This window comes from Gobio gobio (genome assembly GCF_949357685.1).
Source record: "Gobio gobio genome assembly, chromosome: 5".
Classification (NCBI taxonomy): domain Eukaryota; kingdom Metazoa; phylum Chordata; class Actinopteri; order Cypriniformes; family Gobionidae; genus Gobio; species Gobio gobio.
In genome coordinates this window covers 14747007-14774673 of record NC_137101.1, presented here as the reverse complement: position 1 = coordinate 14774673, position 27667 = coordinate 14747007, and the positions used below count along the sequence as shown (strand labels likewise).

The following is a 27667-nucleotide window of genomic DNA, read 5'->3' as shown; positions in this document are numbered from 1 at the left end:
TAATTATATATATATATATATATATATATATATATATATATATATATATATATATATATATATATATATATATATATATATATAGTTCAGTCATGAAACTCTTAGGAGCAGCTGATTCTCTTAAAGCCGGATGCTTTTGCCAATTGATCTGTTTGTTGTATCTGCGTAACCTATTTATTTTTGTTTCGAACTGGCTCAACTCAGTGCAGAGTGCCATTGGAATTTTCCTAGCCCTCCACCTTCCCCAGCACCACCTGCCTAGATCTGCTAGGGGGACTTCCCTACTGTACCTTCCCTGCAGCAGAATTGTCATGCGTAAAAGTGAAAAAGAAAGGACACCCGATTGAATTTTATGGTTTTATATATCAGGATATAATAAAAAAAATCATCTGGTCCTTGGCAGGTTTTAAAATTAGGTAAACACAACCTCAGATGAACAACATGACATGATATACTCTATCATTATTTGTTAACAAAAACTAGGCCAAAATGGAGAAGCCATGTGTGACATACAGTACTTATAAGTACACTCTTCTGGCTTCCATAGGAATTAAGAGGGTGAGTAGCAGTCAGGCGCTGCTAATCAAATGTCTTTGATTAATTGATCATCAGAAAGTGTGATCACCTCTATAAAGGCAGAAGTTTTGGCAGTTTGCTGGTCTGGAGCATTCAGATGCGTGTTAACGCAATACCAAGGAGGAAAGACATCAGCAAAGATCTTAGAGAAGCAATTGTTGCTGCTATCAATCTGAGAAGGGTTACACTGCCCTTTCCAAACAATTTGAAGTCCATCATTCTACAGTGAGGAAGATTATTCACAAGTTGAAAACATTCAAGACAGTTGCCAATCTTCCCAGGAGTGGACGTTCCAGCAAATTCACCCCAAGGTCAAACCGTGCACTGCTTAGAGAAACTGCAAAAAAACCCAAGAGCTACATCTCAGACTCTACAGGCCTCATTTTGCATGTTAAATGTTAAAGGCAGTACAATTAGAAAAAGAGCGAACAAGTACGGCATGTTTGGAAGAGTTGCCAGGAGAAATCCTCTTCTCTCTAAAAAGAACATGGCGGCACGGCTTAGGTTTGCAAAGTTGCATCTGAACAAACCTCATGACTTCTGGAACAATGGCCTTTGGACAGATGAGACCAACATGGAGATGTTTGGCCATAAGGCGCTAAACACAGCATATCAGCACAAACACCTGATACAAACTGTCCATCACGCTGATGAAGGGTTGATGATTTTTGTCTTGTTTTGCTGGGCAGCTTGCAGTCATTGAGTCGACCATGAACTGCTCTGTATACCAAAGTATTCTAGAGTCAAATGTGTGACCATCTGTCCGACAGCTAAAGCTTGGTCGATATTGGGTCGTGCAACAGGACAATGATCCCAAGCACACCAGCAAATCTACAACTTAATGGCTGAAAAAGAAAAGAATCAAGGTGTAGTTTGTTGTTCATCATCTCAGGTTGTATTTATAATTTTAAGACCTGCTAACGACCAGAGGATTTTTTATTATCTTCTGATACGTAAAACTATAGAATTCTAAAGGGTATACTTTTTTCACATGACTGTATATATATATATATTTGTTATTTTTTTATTTATTTTTTTCTAAATACAGTCTTTCAGTTTATATGTAAAAATGTATTGTAATTTAATTATAAAATTATTACAATTAAAATGCTTTAAATAGTTTTTGCAATTTAACTCATTTCACTACCGTTTGCTCTTTTAAATAATATTACGATTGCCTATGTTTGCCAATTTACTTTACCTAACAATTGGTTATTGAATTGTTTTGGCTCATGGCGTTTACATAATGGTGGATCGTTTTTGTTGATGAAGAAGAAGAGGGAGGTGTCTTATTATTGTTTGGGTAAATTAGGGTATTTCCAAAGGGACTGTTTTCCACCAGACCAGTGCCACAGCCTGTATAACCTCCCTAGATCAAATCCACCCAGCAACAACTTGTATGAATTTTGCTATTGGCTTCCCTGTCGTCTTGGAGGCTGTGCTTGTGTCGGTGGTGACAGTGCATTTAAGGTTACTGGTTTTTTACTTTCAATATTAACTGCTGTAGACCTGAGAGGTAAAGGATACTCATTGGCTCTCTCTGAAAAAATCGGCAAAATGCGATCACTTGTCTCTTTTGCCCTGTTTTGTGTCCTGTACGTCACTGTACAAGGAAAATTGTGTAAGTAATTCATATAGCTTATGTGAATTCTGGATTGTATTGTTTGTTTATTGTACTGTATTGTTGACTCTTTCTGCTGACTGGATTTCCCCTTGAGGATTCTTAAAGTATCAGTATATTTGTTATGTCTATGTATGTATGTATCTATAGGAGTGATTTAATTAATATTTCTTTCTTGCCTTCATTTAGAATATAAAACAATGTGTCATGTCGCTTATATGATAATCATACATCTTACTGTGATTTAAACGCATCAATTTATGCATATTAGTGCACTGTAAAAAAGATATGATCAATAAGTTAACGACATATGTTTTTACATTGCTATAAGCAATTTTCAACTTTTTTTACAAGTCATTATATTACTAGTTAGATTCAACAAAAATTTTTAAGTCTAATTTAATGCAATGTAGTTTAATGTAATTTAAGTTTAAATGACTTAAACATCCATGTTAATAGTACTTAAAAAGTTAAGGTAGAACTTTTTCTACAGTGTTATATGTTTTATATAACAACAACTAAGCTAAACGGATTGTAGGCCTGTAAAGACATCACGTTTTTCTTTTTTTGTCTGCAATGCGAATGAGGAATTCTTATGTTGTTTGTTTCGTTTCGTGGAGTCAGGAAGTTTGAATTGTATTTTTATTCAGCTTTTGAATGCAGAATTCTATTTCAAATGAACAATCTTCTCTTTTTTTATGACAATATTTACTTTACTTACGTGTTATCTTTGTAAACTAATATTTTAAATTCAATTTTTAGCCAGTCCCAAGATTCAGGTGTACAGCCATTTTCCAGGAGAGTATGGAAAAGGGAACACCCTGATCTGTTATGTGAGTGGTTTCCATCCTCCTGATATCTCCATTGAACTGATGAAAAATGGAGAGCCTATCCCTAACTCCCAGCAGACCGACCTGGCCTTCGAAAAGGGCTGGCAATTTCACCTCACCAAGAGCGTCTCTTTCACACCACAGAAAGGTGAAGATTACTCCTGCAGCGTTCGGCACATGGGCGCGACAAAGAAAATAGTTTGGGGTGAGTGTTATGTATGTATTTCTAAGATAGGGCCTACCTTTTTTATTACATATAGCATGTGTATTGAACATCTTATGCTTTTCTGCAGAGTCCAACATGTAAAGCTAACAATCAAAGGCAAAACAAAGGGTGGTAAGTCTTACCTTGTTTATTATCAATGAATTATAGCAATACCAAGTTCTTTTTACCGTTAAAATACATTACATTCAGAAATGTAAAGATGAATACATCTGTGTGTTTTTCTTTCTTTTTCTTAGGATAATTTTTTTGACATTTTTCATCATTTACAGAGAACATCCTACTGTCCCAAATCACAAGCCTCAAGACAAATTACATCGTCATTTCTGTGATTTTAGTTTTCGTTGACGATCTTTTTCTTCACAAGTATAAAGATAATTTTAAAACAAAGTAGCTGCTACATTATTGTTTGGATGGGTTTTGATTAGTTTCTGTTTTTTTTCCCCACTGGTTTCATTCCTCTTTGTGTAAATTCTGTTTATATGCAGTAGAAGTAGACTAATGTATTGGTTAAAATGGGGACATTTATGCCTATTTCTGGCTTTATTTTGAAATTAGCCTAATTACAAAATATTACAACCCATTCTCTCTTTTAAACCAGTTGTTGTTTCCTCTTGTTAAACTACATTTGTTCACAACTGCAAATCGAAATGTTGCTGAATCTGAATATGAATAATTTAAGTCGACAAATTGCTACAAAGAAAATGTAATTTTTTTAAGAGAGGAAAATAAAGTTTAAAAAAACCTAAACCAACTGTGTTTATTTGCTTAAAATATTCTGTACTGTCTTATTGCCTGTACTTTGAAGTTAAATCAACATTATAGTGATTTCATTGAATTTCTGGTATTTGCCTAACCTAAAATATAAATGTCTGCCTAGCAACTGAGCGATCAAGACTGTGATTGGATTAAAAAATAGACGACATAGCCTAAAAGAGTTTCGCTTTATATTAAAAGGAAACAATCCTTAAAGTTTGTGCAATGTTTTTTGTATCATCTTCGTTTAAATGGGCTGAAATGCGTTAGGCAGAAAAAAATATATAAGCAACATTTTTTTGTATCTCGCGCCATTGTCTAGTCTGCCGCGCGCTGAGATAAAGTCACATGACTTCCCGAAAACCCTGTGATGGTGACACGCCTCCCTCTGCTTCACAAGCGTTGCAGAGTTGACATCATCAACTAGTAATAACAGAGATTATGTAAACGTGAAACTGAAATGCTTTTGTAATTTGAGACATTTTGTAAATAAAATGTTTTATATATATATATATATATATATATATATATATATATATATATATATATATATATATATATATATATATATATATATATATATATATATATATATGTAAGAATGGACCTTTAATGATGCACATTGCATGTTGTGTTAGGGTGACCACCCGTCCCGCTTTGCGTTGTACCGCACAGCATTTTCACCACTTGTCAGCATTTCATTTATTCTTTTTGCGGCATCGTATTTCACCTAGACATATTTAACAGCGCTTCGTCAGACGTAACATCCCGCCTTTCACAAATACAACAATAGCCGTTTTTAAAATCATATCCAATGGTTGAAAAGAAAGGAGTAAACACGGTCACTAGTAGGTTGTGATGGCTGTCAATCAAAATGTGGAGCGGTTCGTTCCATGTAGAAAACGAATGGATAATTCGGTAAATTGGTTATATTCTTAATATATAATATAATATATAAGACTGTCAATGAACTAATTTCATGTTGCTTTATATTTTATTTGTTCATTATTGGACTTGGTCAGATCTGATGCCTGCTGCCTTTGGGCTCAGTGATGTTGAATTTAAATGACATGTAAAATGTTACATTGTGATGTAATGGTGTTTTCTGGAAGGGACTAAAGAACAGTATTTTTATCATCTGAAAGGCAGAATAAGTTTTTATTAAGTTAGATAGACATTGTGTAACAGTTTCAGGTTATGTTTTAGTGTCGGTAACATGTCCCACATTGTCCCACACAAACTTAGTAATTGTCCCACATTTGGTTTGATTGATGGTGGTCACCCTATGTTGTGTGAATGCAGTATAAAAATGGAAATTTAGACAGACATGCCTACCTACAGTTTTTCCAAGCTATAACATTAATTAAATTAATCTGCAATATCGAATACAATGTCTTATTAAAAATCCTATTAAGACTGATAATTGACATTTTTGATTAATAACTTCTGTCCTTATTTTTATAATTTACTTTTGTGTGTGTGTGTGTGTGTGTGTGTGTGTGTGTGTGTGTGTGTGTGTACAAGTTTTTCTATCCTGGTAGGGAACCTGAATGCACACAGACCCATAGGGAGGTCCCCATGAGCTTATAAATCATACAGGATGAGTTTTTTTTTAAAATGTAAAAATGCAGAAAGTTTTGTGTGATGTGTAGGTTTAGGGGTGTAATGGGATAGAATATACAGTTTGTACAGTATAAAATCCATTACGTCTGGAGAGTCCCCACAAAGATAGTAAACCAGACGCATGTGTGGCCAACATAGGCCAAAATGTTTCATAGATGTATAATTGTATTAGGCCTACCACTTCATCTTTTACACTAACTACTTATTTTCTTTCACTACTTCATTGCGTATACTAGGCCTAACTCTTTTATGATTCTCCTGGACATGAGGAGAAAATTATGAATGAACTTTATCTCTGATTGTGAGAGAGACTGACAGAGACTCAAAACATCTTTTTTACAATTTAGAAGTGATGATACTTTCCATGTAATTGCTTTTTAATTTTATGATTAGCTATCTGTATTTGTACATTTATCTGCCATTCAATTATTGTTTCTTTTTTTACTGTCTTCTGTTATATATTAAATTAGTAGGCTAATCAAATATTTGTATAAAAAGACAAAAAAACATAATAAAATAGTAAATGATAAAGGATATTCATAATAATAATATAACAATAATAATGATTATTATTATTATTTGTTGTTGTCATGATGAGGTATATAATGTTCTAATTATAATTTAATAGTAAACGATACAATACTTAATAATAATAATAGTTATTGTTGTTTTTGTTATATGATGTATTTACTAAATGAATTGCTGGAAATGATTTGTTTTGTAACAGACTCCCCAGACTAATGTTCAACCTTAAAAGATCGAGCATTGTCTGGTGATACCAATGGGTTGCCACTTTTCTCTTACGATTTGTGAAATTATTTAGAGGAAGTAGGAGGGGTTTGGGAATTTCCGTTTTGTAGCAAGAGTTATCAACACAAGAGAGCACTGTAGAGTAAGTCCTAGAGATATGAGACATCGAACCAAACTTCACACACCTGTATATGGTATCGACTAGAGAAAGATGTCAGGTAAAATAGACCCGTCGACGTTCCTCTTCGACGTCCCGCCCGTGCTCATGGCGACTTTCTGTAGACTGATGGACAGCGGGGTCGATAGTCTGGGATGGAGAGCTTTAGGTAAATACGCACTTTACCATGACAATGTTTTTTGAATATGCGGCCAACTTTACTTAAGTACCGTTCAGCAAACAATCGTCTTATTAATTTCCCTATAATTGCTCTTCCTTGGGAATGTGTTGATGTTTATGTGTTCATTTATAGCCGCTGGAAGATACTGTTCAAGCCTTTTTTAACATGTTAATTAGCTGGACATTAGTTGGTCAAAGCTAATCATTGGTCCTAGCACACGATGTTATTTAGTTGGTCCAGACTAGTCATTAACTGGTCCAAGATGATCTACCATCAACAATCCAGCTTTTACTTTGTTGTCCTCATAAACGGTGGTCAAATTGGTTTTCAGAACATTGTTCAACAGACTAATGATCAGCTGGAACCAGCTAGAAACACAAAACAACTCCCAGATATTAAGCTGGATCTTCCAACAGTGAGGTTCTTCATTGAATTTTGTGGGAAACATTTTCTGATATTCATCCCAGTCTGACTCCTTCCAGCTGCTCGCATCCTTCCCAGTCTGCTGGAGGTGAGATGCACCGAAATGTACGCGGCTGCTGGGAAAAGTCCAACCCAAGAGCTCATGTGGTCGTGGGCCCAGCAGAATAAAAGAGTGGGGGATCTGCTGAAGGTTCTGGGCGAGATGGGTCATGCTCGAGCCACGAGTCTGTTTCAGTCACAAGGTAACATCTTAAAAGGAAGAATCTAATTCTAATGATGTTTCCCTTTATGATAATGCGCCATGATGACTAGTTTATGCTAAAATAGTTGCTACTGTAATCGTACAATATAACTAACTACAGTAAATATAAAACTTAAAATGGCAAAAATTAAAGCATGAGTCTGAATGCTTTAAAGTGGATGTTTATTCTTATTCTTATTATTCTTATTATTAGTTTAGTAGTAGCAATAACTGTAGGAACTAATATTTATGGGGAAATTCTTGTAAGATTTGTTTACATTTTACTGCCTCTTAAACTTCCTCTTATAAGTCACAAAAGCTTCTAGTTCAGCTAGTGTTACTATAGATTTGCAACGTATATTTGACTTTAAAGAGGAACTTGACAAATCTAAATATGTTGCGAACTGGATGCAAAAACAAAGCATGCGATTTAAATAACCAGTCGTGCATGAAACCCACAGTTCTAACCTATCGTATCCTCCACAAAACCACACGCCATTGGAAAGATGACGTAATGAAACTGCCTCTGTATAACAAACAGTAACATTTTGATTATTTTCTAGACTCATGTGTGCTGAAGTCATCCTCGCCCCCTCTCTGTACCACGGTAATGTTTTTGTCTTTTTGATGCTGTTATATCTGCAGATTTTTAAAGAAGATGCTGGTCAGATGCTTGACTTTGTTGTGGTTTAGGATTCTTAGCAAGAATTGCTCGCAAAATCTAGATGTTCAATTGAATCTAGCAAGAATTTAGTCACATTATGAATATATGTTTTTACATTCACCCTATCTCTCTCTATATTTTTTCATTTTCCAATCAGCATCTGCCAAATACTGAGAAATCCTGTCAAACTGCTGCAGCTCTTCATCCAGAGTCTGTTTCTGTTAAAGGTAATTTGCTTACACAAGCACTTAAGTACAAGAACATTTGTATTTGACTGTTGTCTTTGCTTTAGTTAGCATTATTGCACATGTAGCGGTAATACATGTACTAACTGCATGTCATTCTAGATATTAGGTCAAAAATTTCATTTCTGTTTTAAGTGGTTTCATGAGGATATGAGATTAAACCTTATTTGTCTATCGTATAGGTGAAAAACAGAAGTATTTCATCACATATTCAGATGTCATAGAGGGAACGAGACATTTCCACCAGGACTTCAAAATCGGAGGAAGCGTGTTCGCCGAGGTCTACTGCGGAAGATGGGGAAAGAGATCTTTTGCTGTGAAAGTTTTCAAACAGGTTCTAACCTATTCAAATCTATGGAAACTTGTTTTCACCATGGACTATTCAACGAAAAAGTATTTCTCGCAATTGTGAGATATATATTTATACACACACACTGATCATTACACACAACATTATTTGTGTGTTGGTCCCCCTTTTGCTGCCAAAACAGCCCTGACCCATCGAGACATGGACTCCACTAGACCCCTAAAGGTGTGCTGTAGTATCTGGCACAAGATGTTTGCAGCAGATCCTTTAAGTCCTGTGAGATGCGAGGTGGGGCCTCCATGGAATGGACTTTTTTGTTCAGCACATCCCACAGATGCTCGATTGGATTGAGATCTGGGGAATTTGGAGGCCAAGTCAACACCTCAAACTCGTTGTTGTGCTCCTCAAATTCCTGACTGTTGACTATGCAGCCCCACACGCAACGAACTGCGATGCACTGTGTATTCTGACACCTTTCTATCAGAGCCAGCATTGCTTCTTGAGCAATTTGAGCTACAGTAGCTCGTCTGTTTGGAGAACTTTTGATAGATACTTACCACTGCAGACTGGGAACACCCCACAAGAGCTGCAGTTTTGGAGATGCTCTGACCCAGTCGTCTAGCCCGGTGGTCTTCAAATCTGTCCTGGAGGCACCCCTGCCCTGCACATTTTGTGTGTCTCCCTCATTTATCACACTTGAATCAACTCATCAGCTCATTAGTAGAGACTGCAAGAACTAAATTGGGTGTGTCTGATAAGGGAGACATACAAATTGTGCAGGGCTGGTGTGCCTCCAGGACAGGCTTGAAAACCACTGGTCTAGCCATCACAATTTGTCCCTTGTCAAACTCACTCAAATCCTTACACTTGCCCTTTTCCTGCTTCTAACACATCAAGTTTGATAACAAAATGTTCACTTGCTGCCTAATATATCCCACCCACTAACAGGTGCCCTGATGAAGATATAATTAGTTATTCACTTCACCTATGTTATAATGTTATGCCTGATCGATATATATATATATATATATATATGTGAGTTATAAAGTCTGAAATGCGAGAATACTTTTTCTCAGAATTGCAAGTTCATATCTGGCAATTCGGTCTTTATAACTCACAATTTTGAGAAATAAAGTCAGAATTGCAAATTATAAACTCACAATTGTGAGGGGAAAAAAGTCAGAGAAAAAGTCGCAAAACAAGCTTCCATAAATATATTCCAAAACATATTATTACAACTTATCTACTTCTTCAAAGACCAATTTTTTTATTTATTTACCTGTATTTGCACATTCATCTGTTACATCACTTCATGTTATTTTCTGGCAGTTCTATATAAAATGAATAATAAAATACTATAAAAACAAAATGCATAATAAAATAGTAAATAATACAAGAACATAATAGTAATAATAATAACAATGTAAGTATAATGTATTAGAATTAACTGATGGAAATGATTTTACTGTGGAAAATGGGGAAACTGATATTTTACTGTGAATGTTTTCAAACAGGTCATATAACCTTTACATATTTTTATAAAACACTGATCAAATTCTTTATTATATGAACAGGAAAATAAAGCTAATTGGAAGGCGTTGTGGGAAAAATTCACCAAAGAAATTGAAGTTCTACAACTGTAGGTTCAGTCATTATTAATATTATAGTCTACAATCTACTTGATCATATTCAAATGGTGTGTTTATCATATTATCAACTGTTCTCATTTTTGTCTGCTTAGTTATCAGCATCCTAATATCTTGGAGTTATGGGGCAGCTTTTCAGAGACGGATCACTTCTGTTTAGTTTATCCGTACCTTCATAACGGATCGTTGTTCCACAGGCTTCATGAGGTAAATCATCTGCCAGCAAACTAACATTTTTATAGTAAAGTATAGATTACGTCATGGATTCTCATAGCCTCTACTCTTGTCTTTGTTACAGGAAGTTGAGAGCCCTTTATCGTGGCAGGAAAGGCTGAACATCATAAAAGGCACCGCAAAGGCAGTCCACCATCTACACACTGCACAACCGTGCATGGTTATTTGTGGAAACATTACGAGGTGCCAGTTTGAAGCCATAGCTACAAATTTGGAGTTGCCCAGTCAAAGTGATGCATTGAAATGAGCTTGTTCTCTGCTCTGTTCACAGTTCAAACATACTCTTGGATGAGCACCTGCAGCCCAAGTTATCGGATTTTGGATTAGCTCGGCTGAGACCCCACTCTGTCGACCAGAGCTACACCATCGTCATGGACACCGGGTCACATAGCAACCTTGGCTATCTCCCAGAGGAGTACATCCGTGATGGCAAGCTGTCAGTCAAACTTGACGTTTACAGCCTTGGCATGGTGAGTTCAAAGATTAACGTCAGAATTTGAATGGTAACAATTCAGTTCCACCTGCAGAATACTGGCTATAAATATTTCTTTCTCATTTATTACTTACCAGTCATGACAGCCCCCCCAACATTATTCAGCTCGTATTTTTGGTTTCTTAAATGTTTTTATGCTTGTAGGTTATATTAGAGACATGTACAGGACAGAAGGTGAAACAGGAAACAGGAAAGAACGTGTTTTTGGTAAGAATCCGTTTCAGGAACAAAACATTAAATATTTTTACTTGCCAAAACAATGCAGATATAAAAAAACACACACACAAAACACACACATATACACTGAACAAAATTATAAATGCAACACTTTTGTTTTTGCCCCCATTTTTAATGAGCTGAACTCAAAGATCTAAGACTTTTTCTATGTACACAAAAGGACTATTTCTCTCAAATATTGTTCACAAATCTGTCTAAATCTGTGTTAATGAGCACTTCTATATTATTATAGATAATCCATCCACCTCACATGTGTGGCATATCAAGATGCTGATTAGACAGCATGATTATTGGACAGGTGTGCCTTAGGCTGGCCAAAATAAATGGCCACTCTAAAATATGCCACACAAAAGTGTTGCGTTTATAATGTATAATTTCGTGCCATATTAAAATATGCCACAACAAAAGTGTTGCATTTATAATTTTGTTCAGTATGTGTGTGTGTGTGTGTGTTTTTATATATATATATACACACACACACACACACACACACACACACACACACACGCACACACACATTGTTCAAAAGTTTATGGTCTATAAGGTTTTTTGAAAGACATTAATACTTTTATAATAGTTTTATTTATCAAAGAAGCTTTAAATTTATCAAAAGTGACATACAAAATCTAATCTAATTCTAATAAATGCTTTTCTATACATCGAAGTATCCTGAAGAGGCTACTTTCCACAAAAATATAAAAATATTAATCAGCACAATGGTTTTCAACATTGATAATAATAAGAAATGCTTTTGAGCACCAAATCAGCATATTAGAATGATTTCTGAAGGAAAAAAAATATTTGAATATTTGACAATATCACTGTGAGATACAGTATATAATATTTTTTATTTAATTATATTAAAGGGATAGTTCACCCAAAAATGAAAATTCTGTTCATTTACTCACCCTCAACAATCTTCAAAATATCTTCTTTTGTGTTCAGCAGAAGAAAGAAATTCATACAAATTTTGGAACAACATGAGGGTGAGTAAAAGATGACAGAATTGAACTATCCCTTTAATGATCAATGTTTTATGAAATTAGGTTTTATTTACAGTATGCTTTAACAGTTCAATGATCTCTTATCTCAAATAATGGAAGAAAATGTTGATTCCTCATATTAATCCGTTTGTATACTTTATATTTTACATTAATAGAATTGATGACAACAGAACTGTGCCCTTCACTGACTTGTGCCCATGCATTTCGTTAGAGAGACGTACTGCATTCAGAGTTTGAGGAAAAGGGCTCTGTGGATGCCTGTCTGCGGTTTTTAGATCCCAAAGTTGAGCACTGGCTTCCTGCGGTGGCACTTTCTCTGCTCCGAATCGGACTAGAGTGCACAGTCAGCAGAATGCGAGCAAGGGCGACCATGGAAGTGGTTAGTAAATGTTCTCATTTACTCAAATATATACACATATAAACATATATAAACATTTCATTCCTCTCCAGGTGCTTCAGAGACTAAGCCAACTTCTTCCCATGCCTGCACCCACTGAGGACCAACCACACACCCTAGACGATACGATCTTTCTTCAGTGGCCATACAACGGCTACAGTCCGGGTCTAAGCCTCCCTATTGAAGATGATGAAATGTACAGCCCAACGGTGGAACCCAGAGTTCCCAAACTGGCAGAACCCTGCGAGTGCAGCCAGTCTGAAGTCACTTTCCTGAGTTTAGGAGATCTGGACTTGTCGCACTCCCCCAGGGAATCTCGCCAGGAAAATGATAGTGTGGTTTCAGCATCACAAAATCTCCAGGCAGACTCTGCACCTCGCCTGGACTTATATGGAAGTTGGCCGGTGGAGTGCAGCTGTACCGCTGGAACTGGAGTGCAGGGGTGTGAGGACTGCTGCGCCAATGGCTTCAGTCGATCTGTTTTATATGTCACTCTAGGCAAGTAGAGTCAAGGAAGAATACACAGGGAAACCTGTCTGGAAGTGTCAGGTTTCATTGACTAATTTATGTCCAGAAATAATATACAACATTTTTCTGTTTCAGATGATGATGGGGATGATGCCCTGCCCTCTCAGGGTGACATCAGGAATCCAGCAAAAGAGAAAATGAAGAATAAAATTCACCTGTACAACCAGGGGCTGATAAAAACAGAAGAACTTCTTTCACTTAATTCAGAGTGAAGCACCTGGGTCGGATATCTCTATAAAAAATAAACTCTGGGATTTTAATCAGCAGGGGGGGGTTGGTGTACATTTTGTTGAAATATTAGTTTTTTTGTGCTGTATTTAAACCTTTTTTTTATGTTTTAAAAATATTTTTTATATTTATCTACTTTAAATGAAAGTATAGAGAGAGCCTATAGCTACTTTATAACATATCCTCAATCTGTGTTTTAAAAAAAGAAGATACATAATGTGGATATTATAGCCTATAAAATTTGTTCTTTGAAAATATTATAAATAATTTTATGCTGAGGCTTACAACTAGGCCTAATGTCATTTTATGGAGTGGTGGTCATTTATAATAGTTGCCTGATGCTTATTTCTAATTGGTTAAACCAATGTTTTAATGACTAAAGATTAAATCATTGCATCTTCCCGACACAGAGAAAAAGGGTGTCAAATTTATTTATTTTTTACCACAAAAAGGTCACGTATTTGTACTCTGAGGTATTAATATGCACCTTTTAGGAGTAAAAAAGGTACAAAGATGTCATTTTAAGGGTAGCCTACTGCCCCAGTGCTGTTTTGACGCCGTTTTTTTCTGTGTTGATAGTGTCAAGAAATCCCTATGCAAAGCTTTCTATAGTTTGTTTTTAACGACTTTAAGTATAATTAAGAACTCACTTTTGATTTAATGTGCGTAGATATTTCAACCAATGACAATAATCTACCGTGTTTTTGTCATAATAAAGAGAACGAAAGCAACAACAATACGTGTGGTGTTACTGCGGGGTTATCTGATTGGCTGGTGAGTTGTGCAGTAATATCATAGATGAGAAGAAGCGCGAATTAAAAACGAAACTTACACTTTTGATTTGAGGTCAAGTGAGAATGCCGCTGCCAAATTTCTCCGGTAAACGGTTAACTGGATACATTCAATCAGAATGTGAAGTTCAGGATGATGATAATGCAGATGCAGAAAAGGAAGATGAAGAAGAGGAAACACATTCTAAATTTCTGGACTTGAGGGAGGAGGATTGTGTCTCACCTGGAGGAAATTTTTTTGAATCCTCCGTGCCAGCGTTAAAAGAAGGTAAAGCAACAATTTGCTTTAAGTTATTAACAGACACACTTCCAAACAGCCAATCAATTATTTTAAAAGCGGAATGATAATCCATACATCCATCATTTATTCACGTTATTTATTTATTTTTCTTATGTTGTTTCCTTTAACTAGTAATACTTTGATGTGTACATTTTTATATTGTTTTATATCAATATATTTGTTCATTTTATAAACCTTTTTTTAAGCTGTTATTTGTTTAAAATAGCACTCTTTCCCCGTTCCAAATTCTTGTGGTTCCTGGAAATGTGACCACTCCCATGTAACGTTACTGGTCATATTAATTTCAATTTATATCCAATTCACGAGCAAGGACCACGCCACAACCATGAATGTTGGATAATTATTTATTAAAGAAGTTAGGGATGAATAGGGAGAGGATGGAATGGTAGTCAGGGTGATCTGGGCGTATGGTGTTGGCGGACAGGAGGAGTGGGGGCATCATCTCAGTTAAATCAATGTCCGAGTGATAAGGACCCCCAATACAACCTAGCAGGGAAGAGAACAGGGGATGGTAAAGATGGCTGAATGGATAGATGAAAGAGGGAGAACTGTAACTGGTGCGCCTCTGAAGGATCTGACGGACCCAGGTTTTTCAGCCTTCCATAACAAATAAAGCGCAGCTACCCTCTCAACAAAATCCATGTCAGCCTATTTCACAACGAGACTGGAGAAGAAGCAGAATGCAGAAAGAAGAAGCCCCTCAAATTTAAAAAAAAGCGCGAATTATTTGCCCCATAAGTGGCGGCCCAATATAAGAAGGTTTTGAGAAGGCGTGGCCCCGCTCCCGAACCACAGTTAACTAGTTAACTCCATTCAGGGCCGGCTCTAGCTCTTTGGTTGCCCTAGGCGAGATTGAGTTTTGCGCCCCCCCCCCTCCCCCTCTCTAATTGTTAAGCCCACCGGCAACTATAGTTGCCAGTGTATAGTTGTCCTTTTCCTTCTGTAAGTATTTTTCTAGATATTATCCATGTTTTATATCTTAATGACACACAAGCAGACAACCAAATAAAGGATTTCAAGAAAAAAAAAAATATATTAACTTCCTTCCTGTCACATGAGACTGCCAACTTCCTACCCCTACTTCCAGGGAGCACAACGAAGGCAAACCCTCCCAAAGAAAGGTCATTTTCATGTTACTAATAAGTATTTTTTGTTGACATATATATATATCAACATAATCATGAAGGTCTCTAGAATCATCCAAATAAAACACATCTTACAACAGATCTATAGTTTTTAGTATACTTAGTCAAACATAATAAATTTGATTATGAATAAAGATTGATCTGTTGAAAGCAGTTATTTTGAGTTAGATGCTAAATGTTCTCCTCTTATTCATATTTGACATTGAAGGGGTGCATACAACATATTTGCCCACCGGCAACTATAGTTGCCACAGATTCAAATACGATTTTCAAGAAAAAATACAAAAACCTGGGGAAAATAAATGCAGAACATGCCATTCAGAAAAAATTGGGCACAAATGGGTTAAGTATTTATATAAACTATATAAACAAAAATGCTCCTATTGTTACTCCAAGACTTAAAAAGCTAATTATGACTTAAATGATACACTCTAATAAATTGCACATACAAAAATGCTACAAAGAAAGTTGGAGGATATTTAACAAATTATGACTATGGATGAACAAACAAAAATGCTTTTATAGTCACTCCAACACTTATTCAAGAAAGTTAAGACTTGAAGGATCAACTGCAATAAATTGGTCATACACAAATGCTAGAAAGAATGTTCAAGGATATTTACCAAATATTAACTCCATAAACTGTGCAAAAACTCTCTTAAGCACCTGTAAAGACACTTAAGCAAATGATGACCCATAAACTATTATTTTTGCTATTATGGATACACTGTACTTACCACTACAAAATTAAAATATATAAGTTCTTGTAGCTCTATCCCTATCTTAAATAATAAAAGATGAACAGTTGTTTCTGGCATTTCTATTCACCTTCAAAATTGACGCAGCATTAAAATTTGGCTCGTCTGGATTTCCTTATTGTCAGTGAAATGTGTAGTAATATGTAGATAACTAGCTAGCTAGTGATAGCTTAGTGACAGCAATAAAACGTCCAATGCCGTCCAATATTAGTTGATAATATCGATAATACGAAGTAAATTTATTTCGTTTGACACCTTTATGGCTGAGATGAGAAGACTTACCTCTATACTGGGCTTTCTTTTGATCGTCTGCCTTTCTCTTTTTCCGTCCCTGTGCACTCGAGGGTTTAGACCGCTTCATTTTTGAAGAACGCGCCAGTGCTGAGCACTTGCCTGACATAACGCCTGTGCTAGACAATATTCAAGACACTTTCAATTCAATCTAATAATCAGGTTAAGTAATTAAACGTGCGGCTGAGGGGGCGCCCAAGGATGATCATGTTTAATAAACAGTATGTTTTATTTCGCTTGTTTTAATTCTATGCTTAATGGGAAGTAAGTTTAAGGGCGCCACTAGAGGGCGCCTGCGCGCGCCCCCGACACATTTGTTGCCCTAGGCAACCGCCTAGCTCGCCTATAGCAAACGCCGGCCCTGACTCCATTAATATATTTAAGATGTAAATTACACTTTTTAAGTAAACATAACTTAAACTCTGCACTTGTTAAAGAGGGACTGAAAGAGGAACTACTAAGCTGTTGCAATTATACACTATCATTATCATCTTTTTTTCAGTGTCATTCATGGCTGATAAGACCTACCAGGTCAAGGGCCGTTTTCACCTTTGTGATCCCTGGTGGAAGATAACCTGCACAGTTCGCCGTGACAAACGTGACAAGCGCAAGTTTTTAACCCATTACTTGAGATATCCCTCCTACAGCCTCCGCACTGATCTTCTGAGATCAGAGGGACACTCACTGGTGTCTCTTTTTCTTACAAAGTGTAAGGCACAACCTGACTTCGTTAAGATGTTCATGCAGTGGTTGCCCAAAGACAATTGCTGGACGCTTGTCAATGTGCTCGACGCCCTGCAGGAGTTTGAAGATGCATCACCTGGGAATAAAGCTGTGGCTGAACAGCTCAAGTCAAGTGTCAAAAACTCAGGTTGGAGGATCACCTTTCCATAATCCTTCATTCAATACTCTCTAGGTTGCCAGTTGTATTGACAGCTCTCCTTCTTTACAATGTGTTAATAATACCATGGAAGGTAACTCATTTAGGAAGCGTCAAGTTTTCAAGTTGAAAAACTAATATTTATATGTTGTTAATATGGGGAACTTATTTAATTTGAGTCCACTAAAAAAAGAGAATGTCTTAATATAAAATTAAACTGCAAACATTGCTCAAACACTTAATGTGTAATTTAGTGAAATAATTAAAAGCAGGACTTTAACTCAAATTTTGTGCACTTACTGTATTTGTCAGTTAGCAATAGCAAACTGCATCAGAAACACAATTACTGCACATCAATATTTGTCTTAAAGGGATAGTTCTTAAATATAGTATTAAATATAACTCTTATTGTATTCATCTGAAAGAAGAATGTCATATACACCGAGGATGGCTTGAGGGTGAGTAAATCATGGGGTAATTTAAATTTTTTGGGTGAACTATTCCTTTAAACACAGGCTCTGCTCTTTAGCACAATGGTAACCCACAAACCATTAAACACTAACAGATCTCCTCCTATGTCATAATCTAGAGCAAAAACGCATAAAATAACACTTCAGTTTAGAATTTACTCTTCTGGGGCCTCATTTACTCATTTATAAAACTTTCTGTAGATTTCATCCTAAACGTGTGCATACCCACAAAAGCTAGATTTTGCACAAAAGTTTTCACTTATGCATATGCACGACAATTCCCTTTATAAAACCCAGTCAGTGGAAGATTGTGCGTACATGCATCTCCACCCGTCTCCTTCCTGAAATAACCATATATGGAGCTCACAATGCCTAGTTTTACTATGCATGTCCTCATCTGCATAAGCATTTATTCATCCACGATACCATGTTTTACAGTACAAGACATTAGGAAAATATGAGACACGGATGTGCCGTTACATTACGTTGCTAAAAATCATTCAGTAGCCTATCTTCTCCTTATATTTGAAGAAATAAATCTAAATAGTATGAAATACATTTTAGAGAAGGGTTTTCTCAATCTTTTCCACTGGTCAAATAGTATTTTAATTGATTTATATTTTTAATGGAAACACATAGGCCTTGTTGCGCATTATTGACCATTAGGGTTGCCAATATATTACCAATGCTAAACAAATATTTTGTTAGATTTTGAGAGCTTGACTAAAATCGGTAATCATAACATATGTATAGTGCATATACACTCACCTAAAGGATTATTAGGAACTCCATACTAATACTGTGTTTGACCCCCTTTCGCCTTCAGAACTGCCTTAATTCTACGTGGCATTGATTCAACAAGGTGCTGAAAGCATTCTTTAGAAATGTTGGCCCATATTGATAGGATAGCATCTTGCAGTTGATGGAGATTTGTGGGATGCACATCCAGGGCACGAAGCTCCCGTTCCACCCCATCCCAAAGATGCTCTATTGGGTTGAGATCTGGTGACTGTGGGGGCCATTTTAGTTCAGTGAACTTATTGTCATGTTCAAGAAACCAATTTGAAGTGATTCGAGCTTTGTGTCATGGTGCATTATCCTGCTGGAAGTAGCCATCAGAGGATGGGTACATGGTGGTCATAAAGGGATGGACATGGTCAGAAACAATGCTCAGGTAGGCCGTGGCATTTAAACGATGTCCAATTGGCACTAAGGGGCCTAAAGTGTGCCAAGAAAACATCCCCCACACCATTACACCACCACCACCAGCCTGCACAGTGGTAACAAGGCATGATGGATCCATGTTCTCATTCTGTTTACGCCAAATTCTGACTCTACCATCTGAATGTCTCAACAGAAATCGAGACTCATCAGACCAGGCAACATTTTTCCAGTCTTCAACTGTCCAATTTTGGTGAGCTCATGCAAATTGTAGCCTCTTTTTCCTATTTGAAGTGGAGATGAGTGGTACCCGGTGGGGTCTTCTGCTGTTGTAGCCCATCCGCCTCAAGGTTGTGCGTGTTGTGGCTTCACAAATGCTTTGCTGCATACCTCAGTTGTAACGATTTCAGTCAAAGTTGCTTTTCTATCAGCTTGAATCAGTCGGCCCATTCTCCTCTGACCTCTAGCATCAACAAGGCATTTTCGCCCACAGGACTGCCGCATACTGGATGTTTTTCCCTTTTCACACCATTCTTTGTAAACCCTAGAAATGGTTGTGCGTGAAAATCCCAGTAACTGAGCAGATTGTGAAATACTCAGACCGGCCCGTCTGGCACCAACAACCATGCCACGCTCAAAATTGCTTAAATCACCTTTATTTCCCATTCTGACATTCAGTTTGGAGTTCAGGAGATTGTCTTGACCAGGACCACACCCCTAAATGCATTGAAGCAACTGCCATGTGATTGGTTGATGAGATAATTGCATTAATGAGAAATTGAACAGGTGTTCCTAATAATCCTTTAGGTGAGTGTATAAGTCATAAGAATTTGAAAGAATGGCCGCTAGAAGTCAGAGCTGAAGTCCAAAAAAACATTGGTCCTACAAACATATTTTTTTTACTAAATTTTGAAATAAATATAATATGTTATCAAAATAGTATTAGCATACAGCATATAATATAACTAATATTAATTTTATAACATTGTCATAATTAATATAATGTTAAAATGTTAATATAACAATATTGCAATATAATGTTATAATTAATGTTATAAACATTCATTTGTAGAAAACTATTATTTATTAGATTTATTTTTAATGATTGAAAACGTGTATCCTTAGTTACATTGTTATATGAACATCCAGTCATTAATGATACTGATTTAAATTGTGTATGCTATGTTTGCACAAAACAGTTCTTGGTTTATGAAACATAATTGATGCTTAAAACATACTGTTACTGTGCTTGTACTTATTAATTTTGTCCTAAAAAACAGTCGCTTGGACACACGTGAGAGTTGCCAGCATGTACCCTCAAATCATGAAATACTTGCCAACATTGTTGCCAGACCAGTTTATGGGGATAATAAGCAACAGAGAAAACACTGAAGAAACTCCACGGCTGCAGATTAACACAAGGTTATTGGATAATCTAGAGGAGTTAATTAAAACAGATGTTTGGAAGTTGGGCTTCAACCATGTAAGCATAAAGCTGTACATTATTTCTCTGTTTTTTGGCTGAAACTTTAAAAAAATATATTTTACATTGTTTGGTATCTTTTTAATCCAGTTGTTGTTTCACTATTATCATATTTTTGGCAGATCATGTTTAACGAGTTCCATATCAGTTGTGAAGCAAAAGTGGAGGCCTTCGGGTGCTTCGAGTGCTTGCTCAGCAGAATCCCTGAGGTACAGCAAAATGCCTTGACATTGTATGCAGAACTGAAAAAATACTGCCGAAATACTGGCAGCACATACATTGAACATAAGATGCTGCTGGAGAAGTGGAAAAATACTTTTGAGGGGGCCATGTTCCTTCAGGAGCAAGGGGTGCTGATCAAGGAGAACAACAAGGTGTCACTTCGCAACCTCTTCATCTACGAAAAAGACATTGCAGAATTCTTGAGGGGCCTGGTTGAGGGAGAACCCTGGAAAATCCACTTGGATGTGAGGAAGGTTCTTCAAAGAGCTGAGAGGGAGAGATTATTGGCGAAGGCTCGTGATGCAAGAACATCAGCCTCTGAACAAAAGGATTTGGATCAGGGAGCAGATGAAGCTCACCCTGGTTCCTCAAGCATGAACCACAAGGGAGGGATGCATTGCGATTCTCCTCAGTCCTTTGAAGTTTTTGATTCTGACTCAAATGACTCCACCTATTCAGACATTGATTCCTCTACTGTAAAGTTGGACCAAGATCAGGTGCGAGCAGCAGAAATGATGTGTGCCAACCCGGTGACAGTGATCAGTGGGAAGGGAGGTTGTGGGAAAACCACAGTGGTCAGCCTGGTGTTTAAGGCGACCATGCGGAAACAGATCAGCAACAGAGAAATTGACGACAAGACTCCTGTGGAGGTTCTCCTCACTGCTCCTACTGGGAGAGCTGCTTCACTTCTTACTAAAAGAACCGGTTTTACTGCTTATACTATGCACCAGGTATAGCCAAATTGTACAGTTACACACAAATGACTCCTGCATTACGTTCCTCTTGTAAATTTGTCTTGTTTTTAAGATTTTATGGAGTTTCAGGAATGCAGAAAAGGATCGCAGTGGAAATCCTAAGGATTGGAAGTTCTCAAAGGTGCGGGTGCTGGTGGTCGATGAAGGGAGCCTTGTGTCTGTTCAGATCCTTCACTTCGTTCTCAACAGGCTTACCGAACATGCAAAACTCCAGAAGTTCATCATTTTGGGTGATGGCATATTGCATAGTTTGCCATTTAGGGTGTATTTGCAATGTATTTATCGGTGACATATTCTGCATATATTTTGTGTCTGCAGGAGATGTGAGGCAGCTGCCCAGCATTGAACCTGGAAACGCACTGTGCGATCTGTTTGAAGCCCTTAGGAATGTCCGTTGGGCCATTGAGATGAAGACCAACCATCGTGCCGAATCTGAACTCATTGCCAGAAACGCTGGACTGTGAGCAGATAGCTTGTACTCTGAAATGTTTGATGCTTTTAGAAAATTGTGCAAATAGCCTCTTAGCTTTGGTTTCTTAGTGGTTTTCAGACTGTTGTGTGTATGTGTGTTTATGTAATATAATGTTAATGATATTTTTTTATTCACACTGTTGTTATTTCCACACTGAGATGTTTAGCATCTCAGAGATGGGTAAGAAAAGGTGTTACAGTCCTCTGGAGTTTGATGCCACCATAAATATGACAAGTCCCTCCACAGTGCCATCTGACAAAAGTTTCATTTTTGTCCAAATCAGTAAGAAAAGTGATGGTAAGTGAGCAGTTTACAACAAATTTTGCATGTCATTATGACATGTTATAATTAGAATGACATGAAATGTTTTGTTGATTACAGTTGGAAACTGTTAAAGTCGTCTCAGCTCTAATGAGAGAAACTGGTATTGAAATATTTATTTGATGTGCTTTTTAAAGATATTTGTGTTGCTTAGCTCTTCAGGAAGCCATTCAATTCTTACTTAAGGATGCTCCTGGACTCAAAAATCATAAATCATCACAGATTGTGACATTTACGAGGTAAGACCTTGTTCAAAGATTAAAGGATTAGTTCACTTTCAAATAAACTTTTGCTTATAATTTACTCACCCCCTTGTCATCCAAGATATCCATGTCTTTCTGTCTTCAGTCGAAAAGAAATGAAGATTTTTGATGAAAACATTTCAGGATCTTTCTCCATATGATGGAAGTCAATAGCCTCCAAACGGTTCAAGGTCCAAATGAGAGGTTCAGTACAGCTTCAAAAGGGCTTTAAACCACATCAAACGGTACCAGACGATCAATAAGGGTCTTATCTAGCGAAACGATCGGTCATTTTTTTTTAAATAAATAAAGTTAAAGTTTTATAAGCACAAATGCTCGCCTTGCTCTGTTCAGTGATGCGTGTTGTGACTTCACGTAAAACGCAATTACGTTGAAAAGGTCATGCTAGACGCAGACGCAAAGACGTTTGAATATGTGGATACAGTCCTCCTTCCGCTCATTTGTAAACACTCGGTACTTCTGCCTGCATCTAGCATGACCTTTTCAACGTAATTGCGTTTTACGTGACGTCACGAGCGCGCATCACTGAAAAGAGCAAGGCGAGCATTTGTGCTTATAAAACGTAAACTGTTTTTTTTTTTTTTAAATGACTGATCGTTTCGCTAGATAAGACCCTTATTGAACGTCTGGTACCGTTTGATGTGGTTTAAAGCCCTTTTGAAACTGTACTGAACCTCTCATTTGGACCTTGAACCGTTTGGAAGCTATTGACTTCCATTATATGGAGAAAGATCCTGAATTGTTTTCATCAAAAAATCTTCATTTCTTTTCGACTGAAGACTGAAAGACATGGATATCTTGGATGACAAGGGGGTGAGTAAATTATAAGCAAAAGTTTATTTGAAAGTGAACTAATCCTTTAATTAAAGAAGTGATTTTGAGGTAAGCCACCAAAATGGTGGGTGCCAAAATGAAATCTCAAATCATAAAAGACAGCTTCTCATTTTTACATTTAAATCATCTTTGCTGCTCAAAAGGAAACCTAAAACTTGGAGACAACCCTATTTAAACATGTTGCTCACTGATGAGTATTTTTGACACTGGCCAAAATTCCCAGTTTGGCCCACTTTCACCTACAACTCAAAAACTTGCACTGAAACAAATTTAATCGGGTCCAACAGGTGAGCTGTATAGTAACCCAGATTATTCCTGTTGCTTACAGGAAGGACTGCGAGTTGATCAATGAGATTTGCTGCAAGCATTATTCGGATCATGCTACGAAGTAAGTCAAAACATTTCATAGTGTCTTTACAGTGCAGTGAGTGCACTATTCCAATTGATATCAATGGATGTGCAGTGTATTTGACGTCACCAGCTTCGTCCAAGCAACTGGATCCTCGTCACTCCACCTTGGGCTCCTCTCTCCCTCGGCTCCACCAGAGACCGTCTTCCGTACTGCTTCACCGGGCTCCTTCGTTCCTCCAGCTCCACCTTGGTCAGCCTTCACCCTGCCTGTACCATGGACTTTCAAGCCATCTGCTGGACTCCATCTCTCTCCCCTTCGGATCCAACGGGTTCCACCTGGGCTCCACTTCCTACAGCTTCATTTACGTTAGTCGTCCCCTGGGAGTTTTCAGCTAAAGCTCCACCATGGCTCCTCCTCCCCCTGTCAATTCCACCGTGGGCTATCGTCCTGGCTGTGCTCTGGACCACCACCTGGCCACTCCTTCTATCCTCACCTCCCTGCCTCCCTCACCATCATTGCCACCCTGGTTCCTTCCACCAGGGTTTCGTCTTCCACCAGTCTCTTGTCCGCCTTGTGAACCACCTCCCAGGTTCCTTCCTTCGTTTTTCTCCAGGCCCTCGTCCGCTGCCAGAACCATCACCTCAGCCATTTTATAGCGTGAGGCTGCGCCCTCCCGGAGGAGGGCGTTCTTTTCACAGTTATGCTTAGTTTTGGTTTAGTTTTCCATCAGTCCGTTTAGTCACCTGTTCCTCTGTTGTGCTTTTCCCACCATAATCATTTAATCATCACAGCTGTTCATCATTTAGTTCATCATTCTTGGTCGGGTATTGTTTGTGCGTGACACACTGTTTCGAGTTTTTTTGGCTTATATTAGAAAAAGACTGTTGTTATTTATATGTTCCTTCAGCTTCATCATTGAACTTCAATCAATACTTTTTTACTTTCATTTCCTTCATTGGTTCACTTTTTAACAGTTTATATTAATATCTTATTTCCGTTAGGACTCATGACAATAAAATATGCTTTCAAATGGGCGATAAAGTTTGCTGCACAAAGAATGGCTACATCTCTCGCAAAGATGAGGAGTTAAATCAAAAAGATCATGTCCGTGATACCGCTGGAACTTCCTGTTTAAATGTTGGAGCTTCCCAAGATATTCCTAGAAGCCAACGAAAAAATGAACAGATGAGAGTGAAAAAAGATACAAAGATGTGCAACGGTGAAATTTCCTTCATTACAAAGGTGAAGTTTTAAGAATATGTATTGATTTGATGTTTTGTTTTTTCCAATGCCAAAAAGCTGATAATCTGAAATATCTGACATTAAAGTAAATTGACATTTGTTAGGATATGAAATTGTGAACATGAGTAATTACCTGAATTTGATTGGTGCATTTTATGTTATTTTTTACAACCAATTACAGGATGTGACTGAGACGGATATGGGAGCAAGACGCAAAACAATACGCTACCTGACACTAGATGATGAAAACGGGCGCATGGTGACTTCTAACTACAGCGAGCTACAGAGAGAGTGTAAACTGCGCCACGCTTGGGCAAGAACCATTCACACCTTTCAGGTATTGAGGTCACACATACACTCTAAGTCATTGATGCTTTTTGTTCATCCATTTAACACCTTTAATTAACATTTGTCTTAACTTCATGCAACTAATCACTTGTTTTCTCACTTCAGGGCTCAGAGGTTGAAACTATTGTGTACGTTCTCAGAAATAGCTTTGTTGAAAACTGGCAGCATGTCTACACTGCAGTGACACGCGGTCAGAAGCGTGTGTATGTGGTGGGTACAGAGCGTGACCTAGAAGGAGTCATCAAGAAAAGGTCCACCCCTCGAAACACACGATTGTGTGGCTTTCTCAAGGCTGTAGTTGCCCAACAAGGTCCTGAAGCCTCAAAGCGGTTTGCTGATTCAGACCCATGCGCTACACCAAGCAAACATACAAAGGGAAAAGAGTAAAACATCTGTAAATGATCAAAAATACATAATATTACTTTTAGCATTCTATGACCTACTCTTGCTCTAACAAACCACTTCAGAAGAGTCTCTAGTGGAGCAAGGAGCTTCCCTGAGAAAATTCATATTAGAGTGATCTGCGTCAGATCCAACATGAAAAGTAGAATAGTAACTTACTCCAAAAAGAAACAAAAATCTGACCATAAACACAGTAGCATTTCATTTTAGTATTGTCGTTGGATATATTTTATATTTATTTTATAACTACAAAGCAGCCATAAAAAAATCAGGATTTTGAAAAACATAAAACATTGAATGGTAACTATTTAAGATTTGGCACTATTTTTAGGACAGTAATCACATAATCAATTTCTCCTTTTATTATTGGTAACTTTCAACAGTTAGGTAGTATGAATTATGCATAAAGAAAATATTTTAATATCATGTATTTGTTCTCGGGTGTATGGGTCTTTCTGCATGTGATTTTTGTTATTCTTTTAAGCGTAAAAATATTAATCATGCAATCAATGTGTGTTCTGTATTTTTCTAAAGTTTAAATTATGCATTCTTTTCTTTTTAATATTATATAAATCAAGAAAATATCTGAATATCATGTATTTGTTCTCGGGTGTATGGGTCTTCCTGCATGTGATTTTTGTTATTCTTTTAAAGTAAAAAAAAAAAAAATTAATCATACAATCATGGTGTGTTCTGTATTTTTCTAAAGTTTGAATTATGCATTATTTTCTTTTTATTATAAAAATCAAGAAAATATTACAATATCATGTATTTGTTCTCGGGTGTATGGGTCTTCCTGCATGTGATTTTTGTTATTCTTTTAAAGTAAAAAAAAAAAAATTAATCATACAATCATGGTGTGTTCTGTATTTTTCTAAAGTTTGAATTATGCATTCTTTTCTTTTTATTATAAAAATCAAGAAAATATTACAATATCATGTATTTGTTCTCGGGTGTATGGGTCTTCCTGCATGTGATTTTTGTTATTCTTTTAAAGTAAAAAAAAAAAAATTAATCATACAATCATGGTGTGTTCTGTATTTTTCTAAAGTTTGAATTATGCATTATTTTCTTTTTATTATAAAAATCAAGAAAATATTACAATATCATGTATTTGTTCTCGGGTGTATGGGTCTTCCTGCATGTGATTTTTGTTATTCTTTTAAAGTAAAAAAAAAATATTAATCATACAATCATGGTGTGTTCTGTATTTTTCTAAAGTTTGAATTATGCATTCTTTTCTTTTTATTATAAAAATCAAGAAAATATTACAATATCATGTATTTGTTCTCACTTTTGCACCCTCTATTCTTTTTGACTGTGGAAAGTATTGTGTGGCATTTTGTATGTAATTGCATGTACATGTTTAAAATTTGAACACAATTATCAATTCAGAATGATTAAAATGAATACATTATTATTTAAATAATTTCTGTTGATTTTTGTATTAATCACATTTTTGATGTAACGTTATGCACTCGTATTTTACATTGTGCAGATTTATTGCTTGACATTGAGCTTTTTATTTTGAATTTGAATTTGAATTTTTATTTATTTAAATAGGGACAGTGCATATTAATGAACATCAGTACAAGTACACAATGTAAATATGTTAGAGTTAGCACCACAGCTAATTTTCATCTATTGTCCCTAGGCAGATAAAAAACAAAAACAAGGATAAACATGCATACACACCCTCAACAGTTTGAGGGACACAATACACATTAACAGAAATACACTGACAACAATAATAACAAAAGAATATACGAACAAGTAATTAAGTAATCGTCACACATAAGAAGTTCATGAGGC

At 36.7% G+C, this 27667-nt stretch overlaps 3 protein-coding genes across 3 annotated transcripts; all 3 read left to right on the top strand.

Moving 5' to 3' along the window:
• The first annotated feature begins 2040 nt into the window (after window positions 1-2040).
• b2m (beta-2-microglobulin) lies at window positions 2041-4000 on the top strand. The gene is made up of 4 exons (XM_079818207.1): window positions 2041-2197; window positions 2960-3232; window positions 3321-3364; window positions 3490-4000. Exons 1-3 carry the CDS (start codon window positions 2134-2136, stop codon window positions 3332-3334), a joined length of 351 nt encoding a protein of 116 aa, XP_079674333.1. The 5' UTR covers window positions 2041-2133; the 3' UTR covers window positions 3335-3364; window positions 3490-4000.
• A 2485-nt stretch (window positions 4001-6485) lies between these two features.
• Window positions 6486-14102, top strand: irak3 (interleukin-1 receptor-associated kinase 3). Its single transcript, XM_079817591.1, has 13 exons — window positions 6486-6705; window positions 7200-7382; window positions 7945-7988; window positions 8203-8272; window positions 8473-8624; window positions 10172-10236; window positions 10339-10450; window positions 10542-10660; window positions 10749-10947; window positions 11115-11177; window positions 12423-12590; window positions 12662-13106; window positions 13212-14102. Exons 1-13 carry the CDS (start codon window positions 6591-6593, stop codon window positions 13346-13348), a joined length of 1872 nt encoding a protein of 623 aa, XP_079673717.1. The 5' UTR covers window positions 6486-6590; the 3' UTR covers window positions 13349-14102.
• Window positions 14103-14194: 92 nt separating this feature from the next.
• LOC307126282 (DNA helicase B-like) lies at window positions 14195-26853 on the top strand. Its single transcript, XM_079816747.1, has 12 exons — window positions 14195-14423; window positions 17153-17521; window positions 20442-20644; window positions 20767-21597; window positions 21674-21851; window positions 21940-22081; window positions 22260-22390; window positions 22569-22653; window positions 23840-23899; window positions 24865-25105; window positions 25287-25442; window positions 25559-26853. Exons 1-12 carry the CDS (start codon window positions 14222-14224, stop codon window positions 25838-25840), a joined length of 2880 nt encoding a protein of 959 aa, XP_079672873.1. The 5' UTR covers window positions 14195-14221; the 3' UTR covers window positions 25841-26853.
• The last annotated feature ends 814 nt before the right edge of the window (window positions 26854-27667 follow it).